The sequence below is a fragment of the Platichthys flesus genome, chromosome 6 (assembly GCF_949316205.1).
Source record: "Platichthys flesus chromosome 6, fPlaFle2.1, whole genome shotgun sequence".
NCBI lineage: Eukaryota > Metazoa > Chordata > Actinopteri > Pleuronectiformes > Pleuronectidae > Platichthys > Platichthys flesus.
In genome coordinates this window covers 27,069,635-27,083,564 of record NC_084950.1, presented here as the reverse complement: position 1 = coordinate 27,083,564, position 13,930 = coordinate 27,069,635, and the positions used below count along the sequence as shown (strand labels likewise).

The following is a 13,930-nucleotide window of genomic DNA, read 5'->3' as shown; positions in this document are numbered from 1 at the left end:
TGTGACATCCTCTGCCCTTAACCGTCAACAAGAATAAGGAATAACTACTAAAAACCAGTTCAACAGGGTAAAAAGAAGGTAGAAACCTCAGAGAGAGCCACATGTGAGGGATCCCTCTCCCAGGACGGACAGAAGTGCAATATTTGTCAAGTGTAAAGGAGAACATCAGAGAGATAAAGGTTTTAGCAGTATTGATGAGGGTAAACATTTTGAAGGATAACTGAAGGTCAATGATTGATGGATTATTGTCAGTAATGGTCAAGTATCTGAGGCGAAATACTATGTATCAAGCAGTCCTGCTGCAATCCTAGTCTATGGTCAGCAGCCAGCAAGATCATGATCCACCATCAAGATCGGATGCCACTATAGCCACTGCCGCCAATTAGGATCCATCATCAATCCCACCTCGATCGTGGTCCACCACCACTATCAGATGCCAAAATGATAGAGGATCCGCCATTATATGTCAGGGCCAAATACTGTCAAGCTCTTCATACTTCACACTCTTGATTTGATTTCTGCCATTGATGTTATCATTGGGTCTTGTTCTGGAAGAATAGTGTGGTCTGTTCTCAAATCCACTAGCCCCTGAGTATTGGTGTTATGTGGTGATATAGCATTAAGGGCCTTGCATAGGGCCTCTTACTGGATGGCCCTCAACTTCCCATGTCCAATATCAAGTTCCCAACCCGCCAACTTACCCTGCTCTTCACTGGAATTTTGGCCCATACATAAGCTTTATGTTAACCCAAAATCACTAAGTGAAGGTGACAGCATCATTTCAAATGTGATTAATTTATTAAATTAATCATCAAATCAGTTCAAACAAAGGGAATGTAGGTAAACAAGTGTATAAATTAACAACTTAACAACACGTTTTGGTAGTACAGAAAAAGTAAAAAAAAAAAAATGGTACCTCTTCCTAATAACCTATGTGGAATATTAATATTATACTGTACAAAATTACACTCATACATACACAAATAATGCATCAGAATTGACACACATTGAACATATGCTGCAAGCAAACACAAATTAGAAATAACTAATTTACTTATATTGTAATAATGCCATTTCATAATGTAATCCTTAAAACTTACTGATTCATGTTAATAAACTATAGATTGTGTCATTGTCATTGGTTGCAACAGTTAATGTATTACTACTTTGTATATTCTGACTTAATTGTGAAATCATTGTCTCATCTCATCTCATTTTCATCCGCTTATCCGGGGTCGGGTCGCGGGGGGGACCAGCTCAAGCAGGGGGCCCCAGACTTCCCTTTCCCGGGCCACATTGACCAACTCTGACGGGGGGATCCCGAGGCGTTCCCAGGCTAGTGTTGAGATATAATCTCTCCACCTAGTCCTGGCTCTTCCCCGAGGTCTCCTCCCCACTGGAATTTAACTTTGACGCTAAATGTTTAATGTAATTAAAATAACTTATTTATGGATCCTCAGAGGAGAAACTATACTGTAAAAAAGTTACATTATAGCACACGTACAGACTAAAGAGGTAAACTAAACATATAATTTTAGAACTCATTATTACGTTTTTTCATTTTACATAGATTTTTAATGCTCCATTCCAGTTTACATGCATTTTAATGAACTCCATATCCATTAGTTATTATTCATTCCACCCCTCATATTTTTGAGCTTTGATAAACAACATCCTTAAAACCTGAGGACCGCATACATTTGACTTGACATTCAGATCTGATCCTAACAGATTATACTTGACTATTTTTCTCCTCACATCAGATGGAGAACTTATGTGTCAAACTTGCACAAGTCAAGCATGTTCTACACCAGTCCCAGGTCCATGTCCCTCTGGGATGTGTGTAACAACCTCCGTTCAAGGTAGACTTTTCTACATTACTCTCCAGTAACATACATGTACTGTAAAGTTAAATTTTTTTAACAAACTGCACTTTGACTCTGTTTTCATTTCATGTGGGACTCCAGGACAAATCTACAAGGCGTGTGCACCGTCCTCCCTGTGCCCAGCCCCAGGCTCGCAGACATTTTCAGTTAACATGGATTTTTTGAGTGCACTTACATCTGCAACATGCTGCAACACAGATAACTGCAACTCAGCCAACCTGCCTTGTAAGTACATATACATGACTTATACCTATACATCTTATACTTAACATAGATAATATAAGGGAAAACTTGTGGCATATTTTTCTGACATGTTTGTAATGCTGTAATATACTCTATTCATATAAACATATACAGTGACTGAGAGTAGTGGAAAACATGTAACAGAGTAATACAATATTACAATTACAAATAACACTTCATTTAATACAGATGATAATCGAAATAATGCACATAATTTATGTTAACACTAGCCGTAAAAAAATTATTACCTAAAGGGATTACTTCTTAAATCTACATAACTCATTCCGAAATGTAAAAGTTGTTGTAATTCCACTTACTTTACTGCACTTCAGACAGTCCAGCTTGTAGTCAATGAGTAATTTAATTAATTTCAAAACAAGCAAGAAAGCGAAGACTAACAACATCCCTCTTCTTTCATTTCCTGAAAGTAAAGGAGGCCATTCTTGTTTGTTTCAGCCCCTGCAGCTGGTTCAGCTAATAGCCTTCAGTGTTTCAGTTGTAACGCCATCACCTCTCAATGCAACAGTTTGATACAATGTAAGGGAACAGAGGATCGCTGTTTTCAAGCCAGTGGTGAGTCTTATATACTGTATAGTATACACTATGTTTAATGTCGATCTGTGCGTATATATTTATATATATATATAGATGTAGGGATTATTAAAGTCTAGCCTGCAAATGTTCGTCAAAATGCCAACAAGTTAAGTACATACAAATTTGATGTACTCTGTGGGCATTTTGAAGCACATTTGCATGCTAGACTTTCCTAATCCCTACCATTTTTTTATTAATAATAATAATAATGATAATAATAGCTTGAATGTATATAGCTCATTTCAATAGTCAGTGAGGACAAAAAGAGAAAAAAAAAGGAAAAGAAAAGAATTCACACAAAATAGTACAGAAAAAAACGGCAGGGTGGAACCTTGACTGAGGCCAAAGGTCTTAGTGAATAGGTGGGGTTTGGAAATTTATTTGAAACTGTCAGGGATGCAGCGTGGTGGTCTTCAGTGGGGAGAGAGTTGCAGAGAGTGGTTGCTGCGACACAGAAGGCTCTGTCTCCAAAGTTTCTCAGTTTGGTGTTGAGGATGGAGAGCGGCGTGTGGCGTTGGAGGAGGTCAGTTAGATATCGTGGGGCTCGTGCATGGAGAGTTTTATAGGTGAGAAGGAGGAGTTTGTAGTTGATGAAGACCTTAACTAGTATAAATTACTATATTAGTTAATAATAACTAAATCAGTTAATCTGCCTGTTATTTTCTTTATTAACCATAAATCATTGAAAAAGCATAAAATGTCAATCACAATTTCAATTAACTCAAAGTGAGGATACCAAATCTTTGTTTGATTGACATACACTTAGGCTAACTGAAAAACCAGTGCAGCTCTCAATCAAATAATATCAAGTACATATCTTACAACAATAGAACATACAACGAACATTTGCTGCCCTGTGCTGGTTGAAAGTTTTAAGCTGGTACCACCTCGGAAAAGATCCACTATCCACTGAAGACATTTTCTGTGTTGCACATATAACCAAACACGACGCATCTCTTCTTCCTCCCGCTGTTCAAAAATGAAGCCAATATATCTGAAATATTAATGAGGTGCTAGCTTGTGCTGGTGATCATTTTGAGTCAGCCACTGCACAGTGGTAACCGCGATTTGAAGCCAAAGTATCAAGGTCACACCAATACATGCGCTCGACCGATCATGAGTCAGTCTGAGCTGTAAATCATGACGTTTCACCCCATTTGTATGATCCAAAAACTAATCAAAACGAAACTTATCAGAAAGAGTAAGCTTCACTTTTGGGAGACATCAAAGTCGTTCATCTTTATATAAGTCTATGCAGACAACGAGGGATATTACAAATACAAATAACATTTTAAAGTAACAGTGATTTTCTTCTCCAGTGACAATTGGGTCGAACACAATTCCAGCTCTTGGTTGCGCGTCTGGAAACATGTGTGCTGTTGCTTCCAGCCTGGGAACCATACCCTTCCTGCAAAGTGCTGTTAAAATCAGTGGACTTGCCTGTTGTGACACCAATTTATGTAATACTCTAACTGCAACAACTACAACTGTTCAAACAACTACAACTGCTCCAACAACTGCACCTGCTGCAACAACTGCAACAACTCCAACTGCTCCAACAACTGCAACTGCTGCAACAACTCCAACTGCTCACACAACTACAACTGCTGCCACAACAACTGCTGCCCCAACAACTACAACTGCTGCCTCAACAACTGCTGCCCCAACAAAAACAATCTCCACCTCAGCAACAGCTATATCTACTTCAAGTGACGCCTGTTGTATCAGAATGGGTATGATCCATCTGCTGATCGGACTCCTAGTCTTTACTGTCTATTAGAGCAAAGGAAAAAAATGGGGAAAAGGACCACAGAAGTCACCAGAGAGCCTCTGAAAGACCCCTTTGAAGTCTAACTTTGGATTTACTCACTGCCATCTCTAGTAAGTTATTACAGGGGATAAATTAAATTATAAATTTAGGAAAGGGGGTTGGAGTCCAGGGCGGCGGATGTGGAATACGAGGGCACCAATAAAATAGACACAGGCTTCAGAAACACAAAACAGAGGTGACACAACCTTTTGTCACAGTTTCCATTTTCTTGGTTCATACTTGCTTTGATTTTCTCTCAAATGTTTGTGTATTTCAAATGGACTGAATGCTCTGACATTAAATGATATGTTATTCTATTTTAAAGAAGAAAAACTGTCCTCATTATAAAGACAAAATATTTTACTACTCTGTCTTAAATTGGGCTTTATGTCATCTGTTGAAGTTGAGAATATAAATACTCTTGAAATTATAATTATCATAATTTATAACGACATCTCGCCAGTTACACAGTACATGTTGAAATCCAAAATAAGTTGCCAAACAATGACAGTTTTCTTTCAACCAGTGATGTAGCATCTGTAAACAAGGTACAAAAGACTTAATATAAAAAAACATATTTCTTATATTTTCATTTAAGATACCTAATTAGCACAATGCAGCTTTCAGTATCCTTTCTGTAAAACAAATGTTCTAAATAATAAATTGTTCCTATTCAGTTTGAGTACCTGCTGCCTAGCAAATATGAAATGTGTGTCCCATGTTTGAGAATTTGCAGCTTTCTTTACGAAGTACTTGAAAATGCACCAATGACGTTGTTATCATGAAAGGGTTAGTTTAAAGCGAATGGAGTTTTATGGTGGCGCTCATGCTGATCAGGCTTAAATTCATACTTTGTTTCTTTGTTCTATATTTTTCTTTAATTGTGAAAGATTTATTCTTATTTTATAGTTGTAAGGTTTCACCATTTAACATTTTCATCTTCTGTAATGTTAGCAAAGTCCTTCACTAAAAAGTAGCATAATTCCTTTGAGTTCAAGTGTGTCGGTGCAGACCCAGAAGACTGCAGGCAAACATCAGTGACTTGAATTGTTTTCGGGTGGCCATGGGTTGCCAGTGGAGTTTAATGAGCAGGGAGTTGACAAACACATAGTGGTGCAACCTGGAATTTGTAATGGTTTCCCTTTGCATAAAGAGAAGTCTGCCGCAAGGTCATTACGGTGGTCAGGGCCTCTCCCCAGAGCTTGGTGGCATTTAAAGTCAATGGCATACCTTGTCCTCAAATACGACATTCAGATTTCATTGGTGGGGGAAAACAAAGAGATTTTTATGGGGTTGATAGGTCGCAGCTTTAAAGGGGCCATCATTCATATAAAAACTAAAATGTCCTTAACAAGACTAAATGTCTAAATGACACAAGCTCATGCAATACTTACATTAGTTATTATGATATTGCAGTAAAAAACATAAATATGATCTTTAATGGTGGCACATGAGGGAATATTCTTCACCTGATGCTTAAGTTTATTGTTGTCACCAGTCAAGGAAAGTGCAGCTGTGCAAACCATAAATTATACAAATCTATTAACAAATATCTTTAAATAAAAAAATCTCTGTGCCCATCAGCCATTAATTAAACCAACCAGCACAGAAATATATTATAAGGGGCCCCAACATTTCTTTAGTAGTAGTTAAAACACCCCTCTGCACTGGCTTGTATGTGGTGCACTCCAGATTCCCCCTTCCACGAATATATAAGATAATCCTTTATTAGTCCATCAATGGGAACATTTGCAGTATTACAGCAGCAAGAGTCGAAAAGGCATCATGAAGTATAAGTAACATGCAATACTTAAGTGTAAGGAATATGAAAATAATATATAGAAATATAGAAAAATATGAATGTAATTAAACTAATATATATAGGGTAAAGACAGGAAAATATAAAAATTGTGAAAATATGCACAGCGACTAGATGCACATGAACTGTTGATATTAAACAGACATATGAATATAGCTCACTGAAAATTGCACAGTTGCAAGTGTTAAAGTGCAGTCTATAATGTTGGTGCCTGTTGTTTTTACTGGGAGCAGAGCTGGTTGTACAGTCTCACTGCTGCAGGAAGGAACGACCTGCCATACCTCTCCTTTAAACACTGAGGGTGAATATATTTGGAGTCTCGCACTTACTGTTTGCCAGTAGTACAAAGGTTGGGTCGGAAATCAACCAATCATTTGCTATTTCCTAGTTCATTTTATAATGATAACTATAGCACTATATAGAGAGCTCATCGGGAAAAAAGAAAATAAGCCTCCGAAATATTGGCACCCTATGTCTGCACTTTTAATAACATTGTTGCAATATTAGAATGTCCAACAACATCGGCTGGTGGAATATTCAACAGTCATTTAAAATGTTTATTTTATACTTAGTATTAATACTTTAAGGTAAAAGACAGGTTGACTGATCATCTTTAAATGTATGATGGTGCATGATGGTATATATTGATTGGTTGGTGACCATAGGTCGTACACTACTATTCATGATGCATTCTGGCAAACAGTAAGTGCACTGCACTTCACTAATTCAGACACCACAAGAAAATTCCGAACTCACTAATAGTGATTAGTGAGAGATTTCGGACACAGTAAAGGAAACCCATCATGAAGGTGATGTGGTGTCCAACAACTGGTTGTTTACTCTGGGTATATGTACAGCATAGCAAGACAAAATTATTTAACTGCTAGTGAATGCCAGTTTAACATGTTAACATGATGGCTGATGTTACAGCTAATGATAATGAAGCGGTGCAACATTACAGGGCTAAGTCAGAATCAATCCCCTGGAGATCACGAATGGCTTTACCTTCATGACGATTAATCAAGTGATTGAGATATTTCAGAGGAAAGTGGTGTAACCAACACACTGACACGATAATCGATAAACATGAGCAATGCCATAATTAAAAGTCACATTCGAAAAACCTGCTCTTCCTGCCTCCACCTGTTTTAATCCTGCTTTGTCATTTGAACTGTATATTCACACTCAAGGGTCTTTGTCTATGATAATGTCCGTGGAGTGTTAACTCATCCTGTGACACAAAGTCACAGGATGAGCTTACATCAATAACTGCAGACACTAGAAGGTTGCTCTATTGATGCTACGTGGTACTTGTATTTCCATTTCTTCGTCTTAAGAAGGAACTTCAGCCTCACGCTCCACAACATGTAGTGTGGCTAAACATGTAGCCTGTGAACATAAATGTTACCAACATTGTGAAGAAAACTTTTTTTTTGTTAATTTGTATATGATTTTTGTTGGTCACAATTTGTTTTATCTTTACAAGATCCAATAACATGAGATTAGAAAAGCAAGTGAATTCTTTAAATATTGTAGATTCCCAGGTCGAGCTGATTGTTGAGCTCATGTAGACATCTTGATGGATTTGTCCTTATTAACGACATCACTGGCTGATTCCCGCCTGCATGTGAGGACAGATTGGTCTCAAATAAATGTTTGTAAATCTGTTAATGTAAATTCAACGGAATATAACATGGAAACTGCCAAAGTGAGAGGGCAAACTGCTCAATGATATTCAAGTGAGAAAACATGAGATCTAAAAAGATGTTATTAAATATTTGACTGGAGAGAGTCACGTACTTAGTTAGGAACTTCTATTTAGCTTTAGCTTTATCTGGTGACCCAATACAGTACAACATAAGAAACAATATAATAATCTTCACAGGAAAAAAGCATGAAATACACATGAAAAAAGCATGAAATACACATGCTCTTGTGGATTTCATAGCAAAGTTCAACTTGCTGCAGGTATATCTCCAAGTCATTCAATTCATCAATCAATCCAATTTTATTTGTATGGCCCATATTCACAAATCACAATATGTCTCATAGGGCTTTAACAAGGTGGGACATCCTCTGCCCTTAACCCTCAACAACAGTAAGGAAAACTACTAAAAACCCTTTTAAAAGGGTAAAAAGAAGGTAGAAACCTCAGAGAGAGCCACATGTGAGGGATCCCTCTCCAAGAATAGAAGTGCATTAGATGTCACGTGTTCAGGAGAACATCAGAAAGATAAGGGTAATTATAGCATTGATAAGAATACACTCTTTGAAGCATAATGGAAGGTCAATGAATTGATGGATTATTGTCATTAATGGTCGAGTATCTGAGGAGAAATATTGTTTATCAAGCAGTCTTGTAATCATAGTCCATGGTGAGCAGCCATCTCAATCAGGATCCACCATCAAGATCGTAGGCCATAATAGTCCACAGTCATTGTCGACTGCCGCCATCAGGATCCACCATTAGCTGCCACCACCACTATCAGAAGCCAACACGTTACAGGATCCGACATTATTATCACAATCACCCATCACCATACAGAATCCACACTAACCCTACCTAACGTCTTTTGTAAACCTGCAGAACATAATATAACACTTTGGTACACACCTATTAGTTGCTCTGACTGACACACAGTTGCAGTTAAGGTAAGGTTAGGTTAACTTATTTGTACCCGTAGCTAGATTTATTTTGCAGCCAAAAAAAGATGAGGCATCAATCCAAACACAGTACAAAATTATAACACACTGACAGAAAACAAAACCACAAAAACCCTGAGTGCTAAATTGCTTTGCTATTAATAGAAAATTTGATAAGGTAAAATGCGCAAATATAGCTATAACCCGTTCAAGTGAACAATTGCAGCTGGAACAACATTTTTTCAGTAGCGTTTTATTTTACCCCTTGGGACTGTACACCTTCGACCAGAGGGTAGAAGCGGATATTCCCCATGGAAATTGACAAAACACAAGCAAAGTAAGAAAACATCTTCATCAATTTCACAACACAACACAACACATTACAGAAATGCGCAGCAAATACAAAAAGTGTGCAGCAAATACACAAACGCGCAGCACCGCGCTGCATATAGAGAAATGCGCTGCAAATAGAGAAACGCGCTGCAAGTAGAGGAGAAACGACAATGGAAGTGTTTCCAGAGAACAGTTAAAAGTGATGGACACTGCTGCCACAGGAGACAACATTTTTTTCCAATACATCATACAAATTCGGTTCCACACAGGGCTCGGCAACCTACGGCTCTGGAGCCTCTTTATGGAAGTTTCTTTCATACGTTATACAATGGACGGTTAATTGTTCTTATTTGGAAATGAATTTGATTCCATGGATTACTGGATATTTTGGTCAAAATTAGTTCTTTGTCTGTTTACCCATCCAAACTATTTGATTTGATTGTTAACCTGATTGAATAATTCAAATGAATATATATTGATTAACTGAATTTATTGTTTGTGATTTATTTTTCCTTGATTTTGTAGTTAGGTAAATAAGCTATCTGGGTTTATCTTGTACCGGGAGATTTATATATTTTGACAGGTGAAGAATCCCTATCTGGAGCCCAACTCTTTTTTTTTTTCAATTTAAAAAACCTACGCTTCAGAAATAGAGCCCAACAAGGGGCCCGAACCTAAATTACATTAAATTGAATCAACATTAAGAGTATCAAAGCTTCAATTTAGTTTTTATCCTTATGTATACTCTATTGGCTCTTTTTGCAGGTTTTGAGGTCCAAACGCTTTGCATATGCTCTGAAATATTCAGAGGTTTTGTTTTGGATTGCTATTGTTGTTAAATGTATTGATATCTGGAAATGTCTAGTAACCCTACATTTTGCGAAATATAACATTCTCACTCATTACATTATGGCTAACCCACAGCCTTTCTCAGTGTCCCCGTCAGTTTCTCTGGAAATAGAAGCTTGTGATGTTAATACCCCTACAAGCATTTATTGTGCAAACAATGCATTTAGTGCTCATTTACAGACTTACTTGCCCACACCATATCATCCTCAAGTACAGACCCCTAATGTCTCTGGCCGACCCATAGCCTCTGCTCACATTGATAATATGCATTCTAACAATCAGTCCCTTGCTTGGGAAGCTGAAGCTGTGCATTCTTCACCTGATGGAAGTATGTTGTATCTAAAAGCTTCCTCTCCATATCAATGTGAACTTCCAAGAGTAATATCTACTCCTGCTCGGGACCTCACTCAATTAGCAATAAAGACCCAAGATGGTTGGGACAAAATGCATGAAGAAATGGAAGGACAAGGTCTAGCCATCAAAGAGCTGACAGTGTGCCTTGAAAGACACAACTATTAATCAAATGAACAACTTAAAGATCTGGTAGCTCAAATAAGTGAAAACCATCTCCAGATTTTTTAAAAAGTTTCATCCAACAAAGAAGTCCTGGAAACTGAAATGGATAAGATAGTGAAGGGGGTCAAACTGCTGCTGGAAGATGAACTGAGAAATTCTGAAACCTCCATTTTGTCAGGGATCCATTTTATGATAGAACAGCTACAAATGGAGATTCAACAAGATCTCAAAAGTTTTCATACAGTTACTGAAGAAAGACTCTACAAGTTATCAGAAAAGAGGAGGTGGAAAGTAAAGAACGGTTACAAACTTTTGAACAGAATACGTCCTTTCATGAAGAAAAGCTTGAATCTCTAATGGTAGAAGCCAAAGCTCCTGCAAGCTCTAGTGCTTATCCTTTGGATAAACAATCCACAGCTGCAGGCACAACCACAGCTATAATAAAAAGTGATCATATCAGGTTGACCTTTCCTACTTATGGAACATCTAATGATGACCCTGATCCCCTCACTTATTTGTCAAACTGCCTTAACTTTCTTGCTCTGCATCCATTATCTAATGCTGAGATTCTGGCCACCTTCAGAACTGTACTCCATGGGACTGCTCGTGACTGGTTGGAATCGACAATAACCACCTGGAGCCAGTTCGAAACAGTTTTTCTAGCAGCTTTCCTATCAGAAGATTATGAGGACGAGCTAGCTGAACATGTCAGAACCAACAAGACAAAGAAACTATAAGAGACTTTGCTCTCTCCTATAGAGCTCTCTGTAAAAGATGGAACCCCACTCTCACAGAGGCTAGCATTGTTAAAATGATTCTGAAAAACATTAAGCCTCTTCTTGCTAGTCAGGTCAGGGGCCGAGTTGAAACTGTTGAAGATTTAGTACGCCTTGGTCAACAGCTTGAATACAATAAGAGAATGGTTGTTAGACATACTTACCCTTTTCCCCAAAATACCACCTCAGTGCAACCTGAAAATCAAGCCAGACACCTAATTTTGTGCTGGAGATGTCAAGGAAACCACCCTCCATGTTCCTGTCAACATTACCACTCACCTGGCGTTTCCTCAAATTATCACCAGCTGCAAGTGCATACAAAAAGTCAACTGTGTCAAATTCAGAGACAACATGTGAACCTCTTGATACCTCATCCAGTCCCCATCAACTCCTTGTGCCAATTTCCATTGATACTTGGCGTGGAAAAGCCGTAGTTGACACCAGAGCCAGTTACACTCTCATTCATTAGTACCTCTGGGTGGAATTAAAAGGGTCAAAGGCTGATCTCCAGCCATGGACAGAAGGTCCCTTGTATCTGGCCAATGGCGAAGCAGCCACTCCTATTGGATGGGATAACCTCTCTGTGGAACTTCAAGGACAAGTGTCCACGCTACCTTCAAGATTCAAGATTTTTATTATCAAATGCACAAAACTAACATTAAGCAGTCGCTGGCAGTGAAATGCTTGAGTCACAGGCTCTCTTCTAGCAATGCTCAATTAATTACAACCTGAAAAATAAAATAGAAATAGTATAAAATAGAATAAAATAGAATATCAAAATTTAAAATAGAAAATAAAGTTTATATATATATAAAAACAGCTGAAGAGAAAATAAAAACAACAATAGTGTAATTCAGGGGCATCATTAGGCCTGTTTTAGGGGGGCCGAGGTCTTGGAGCAGTGTTGATGCAGAAAGCAGATACTGGAAGTGAAGTTGTTCTTGCTAATGCCAGTCGAACGTTAAACCGTGCTGAGATAAATTATTCCGTTACAGAAAAAGAGTGTCTTGCAATAATTTGGGCTCTAGAGAGATGGCAACACTATCTGGAACCAAATCTCTTTACTGTCAGTACAGACCATTCCGACTTGAAGTGGGTCCTCTCATCGACCAAAACCACAAGTCGTTTGATCAGATGGGCAATAAGACTGCAACGGTTCGATTTCATTGTGGAATACATGAAGGGCAAACTAAATGGTGCTCCTGATGCTCTTTCAAGGATCACCCCCTTTTAGCCAGTGCTGCCTGTACTCCAAGCAAAGAGGTGGGAATATTCCTATTTCCCTGGAAAAGGTATGGGAAGAGCAACATAAAGAACCTAATGTGGAAAAAATCATGAAGCAGTTAGCTGACAACCAAAACCTGAAACAGGATTTTGTTGTCATTGATAGGGAGAGACTTTACAGGGTTTTCATGTTCGTCTAATAATACCCTGGTGAACGGTGTTCGCACGGCAGGTTTGTGAGTGTTGTGCTCTCCATGCGCTTTCCCCCCCTCTGCTCGCGTGTGCCTAGTAGCTGCTGTAGCTGGAAGTTAGCTACGGGAGCCGGCCGTAAGTAGCTGCTACAGGGGCCGACCGTCAGTAGCTGCTACGGGCGCCGGCCGTCCGTAGCTGCTACGGGCGCCGGCCGTAAGTAGCTGCTTCGGGCGTTGTTGAGATATCTATGTTTCTCTGTATCTTGTGATTATATTTTACCTATATCCTGTGAACAAATATTAGCTGTATAATCCATATAATCAATAATGTTACAACAGTTACTTTTAGTTAGAATGATGTATAATCTTTTTGACTCAGACAAAGGGTCAGGCCCAGAGCACGACCACAGAAAGAGCAGGTGTCAACCTGAATGTCAATCTGACCCAAAATACAATTCGGGGAAAAGTGTGTGATGGAAATTCATCTTGAGATTTGAAATAATGAAAGCACGGATGCTCAGAAAAGAGAGAGGACGTGCCAGAACTAATACAATAAGGTGCTTCATGAAATATGGTGAGAAAAAGATATGAAATCCTCTGGAAAAGTATAATCGGCTGGGTCTCTCCACTGTGGCAAGCTCCCTGTTTGCCAAGGCCACAGTGGTGGGACACCTGGTCAGTTGAAAGTGATGTGCTTGCAAAAAACTGCACTTTGAGGAAACAGTATACATCTGGCCAATAACTGGCCAGATGAATTCCCTCAAAGAAAAAGAACCGCCTCTGTGCCCACCCTGTGTCTAATTATATATACTGTGGACTTAGGATTGAACGGGGAATCTTCTCGACATGATCCAGTGAACCTGGTGACGTTTCCGGCAGAACCCCAGAGACTCTCTGTAAGTATTTCAGTGAATACAATAAATGTTCAATTTCCAGAACTTCATGTATAAGTGTCTAATTATTCCTTCTCAAATCCTGTATCAACAAACACGCTTGTCCAATTGCGGAGGCGAGGTCAAGTTTAGTGCCTGGCGACGACAGCGTCG

At 38.7% G+C, this 13,930-nt stretch overlaps 1 protein-coding gene across 1 annotated transcript; it reads left to right on the top strand.

The window, feature by feature from the left end:
• The first annotated feature begins 1,674 nt into the window (after window positions 1–1,674).
• Window positions 1,675–4,841, top strand: LOC133955658 (integumentary mucin C.1-like). Its single transcript, XM_062390614.1, has 4 exons — window positions 1,675–1,862; window positions 1,968–2,111; window positions 2,586–2,702; window positions 4,043–4,841. Exons 1-4 carry the CDS (start codon window positions 1,775–1,777, stop codon window positions 4,501–4,503), a joined length of 810 nt encoding a protein of 269 aa, XP_062246598.1. The 5' UTR covers window positions 1,675–1,774; the 3' UTR covers window positions 4,504–4,841.
• Window positions 4,842–13,930: the final 9,089 nt, after the last annotated feature.

What these genes read in the sequence shown, in the direction of transcription:
- LOC133955658 (XM_062390614.1), top strand. Translation starts at nt 1,775, where the DNA reads ATGTGTCAAACTTGCACAAGTCAAGCATGTTCTACACCAGTCCCAGGT. An exon ending in TGTAACAACCTCCGTTCAAG is followed by an intron (nt 1,863 to 1,967) that starts GTAGACTTTTCT and finishes GTGGGACTCCAG; the next exon opens with GACAAATCTACAAGGCGTGT. An exon ending in TCGCTGTTTTCAAGCCAGTG is followed by an intron (nt 2,703 to 4,042) that starts GTGAGTCTTATA and finishes TTTCTTCTCCAG; the next exon opens with TGACAATTGGGTCGAACACA.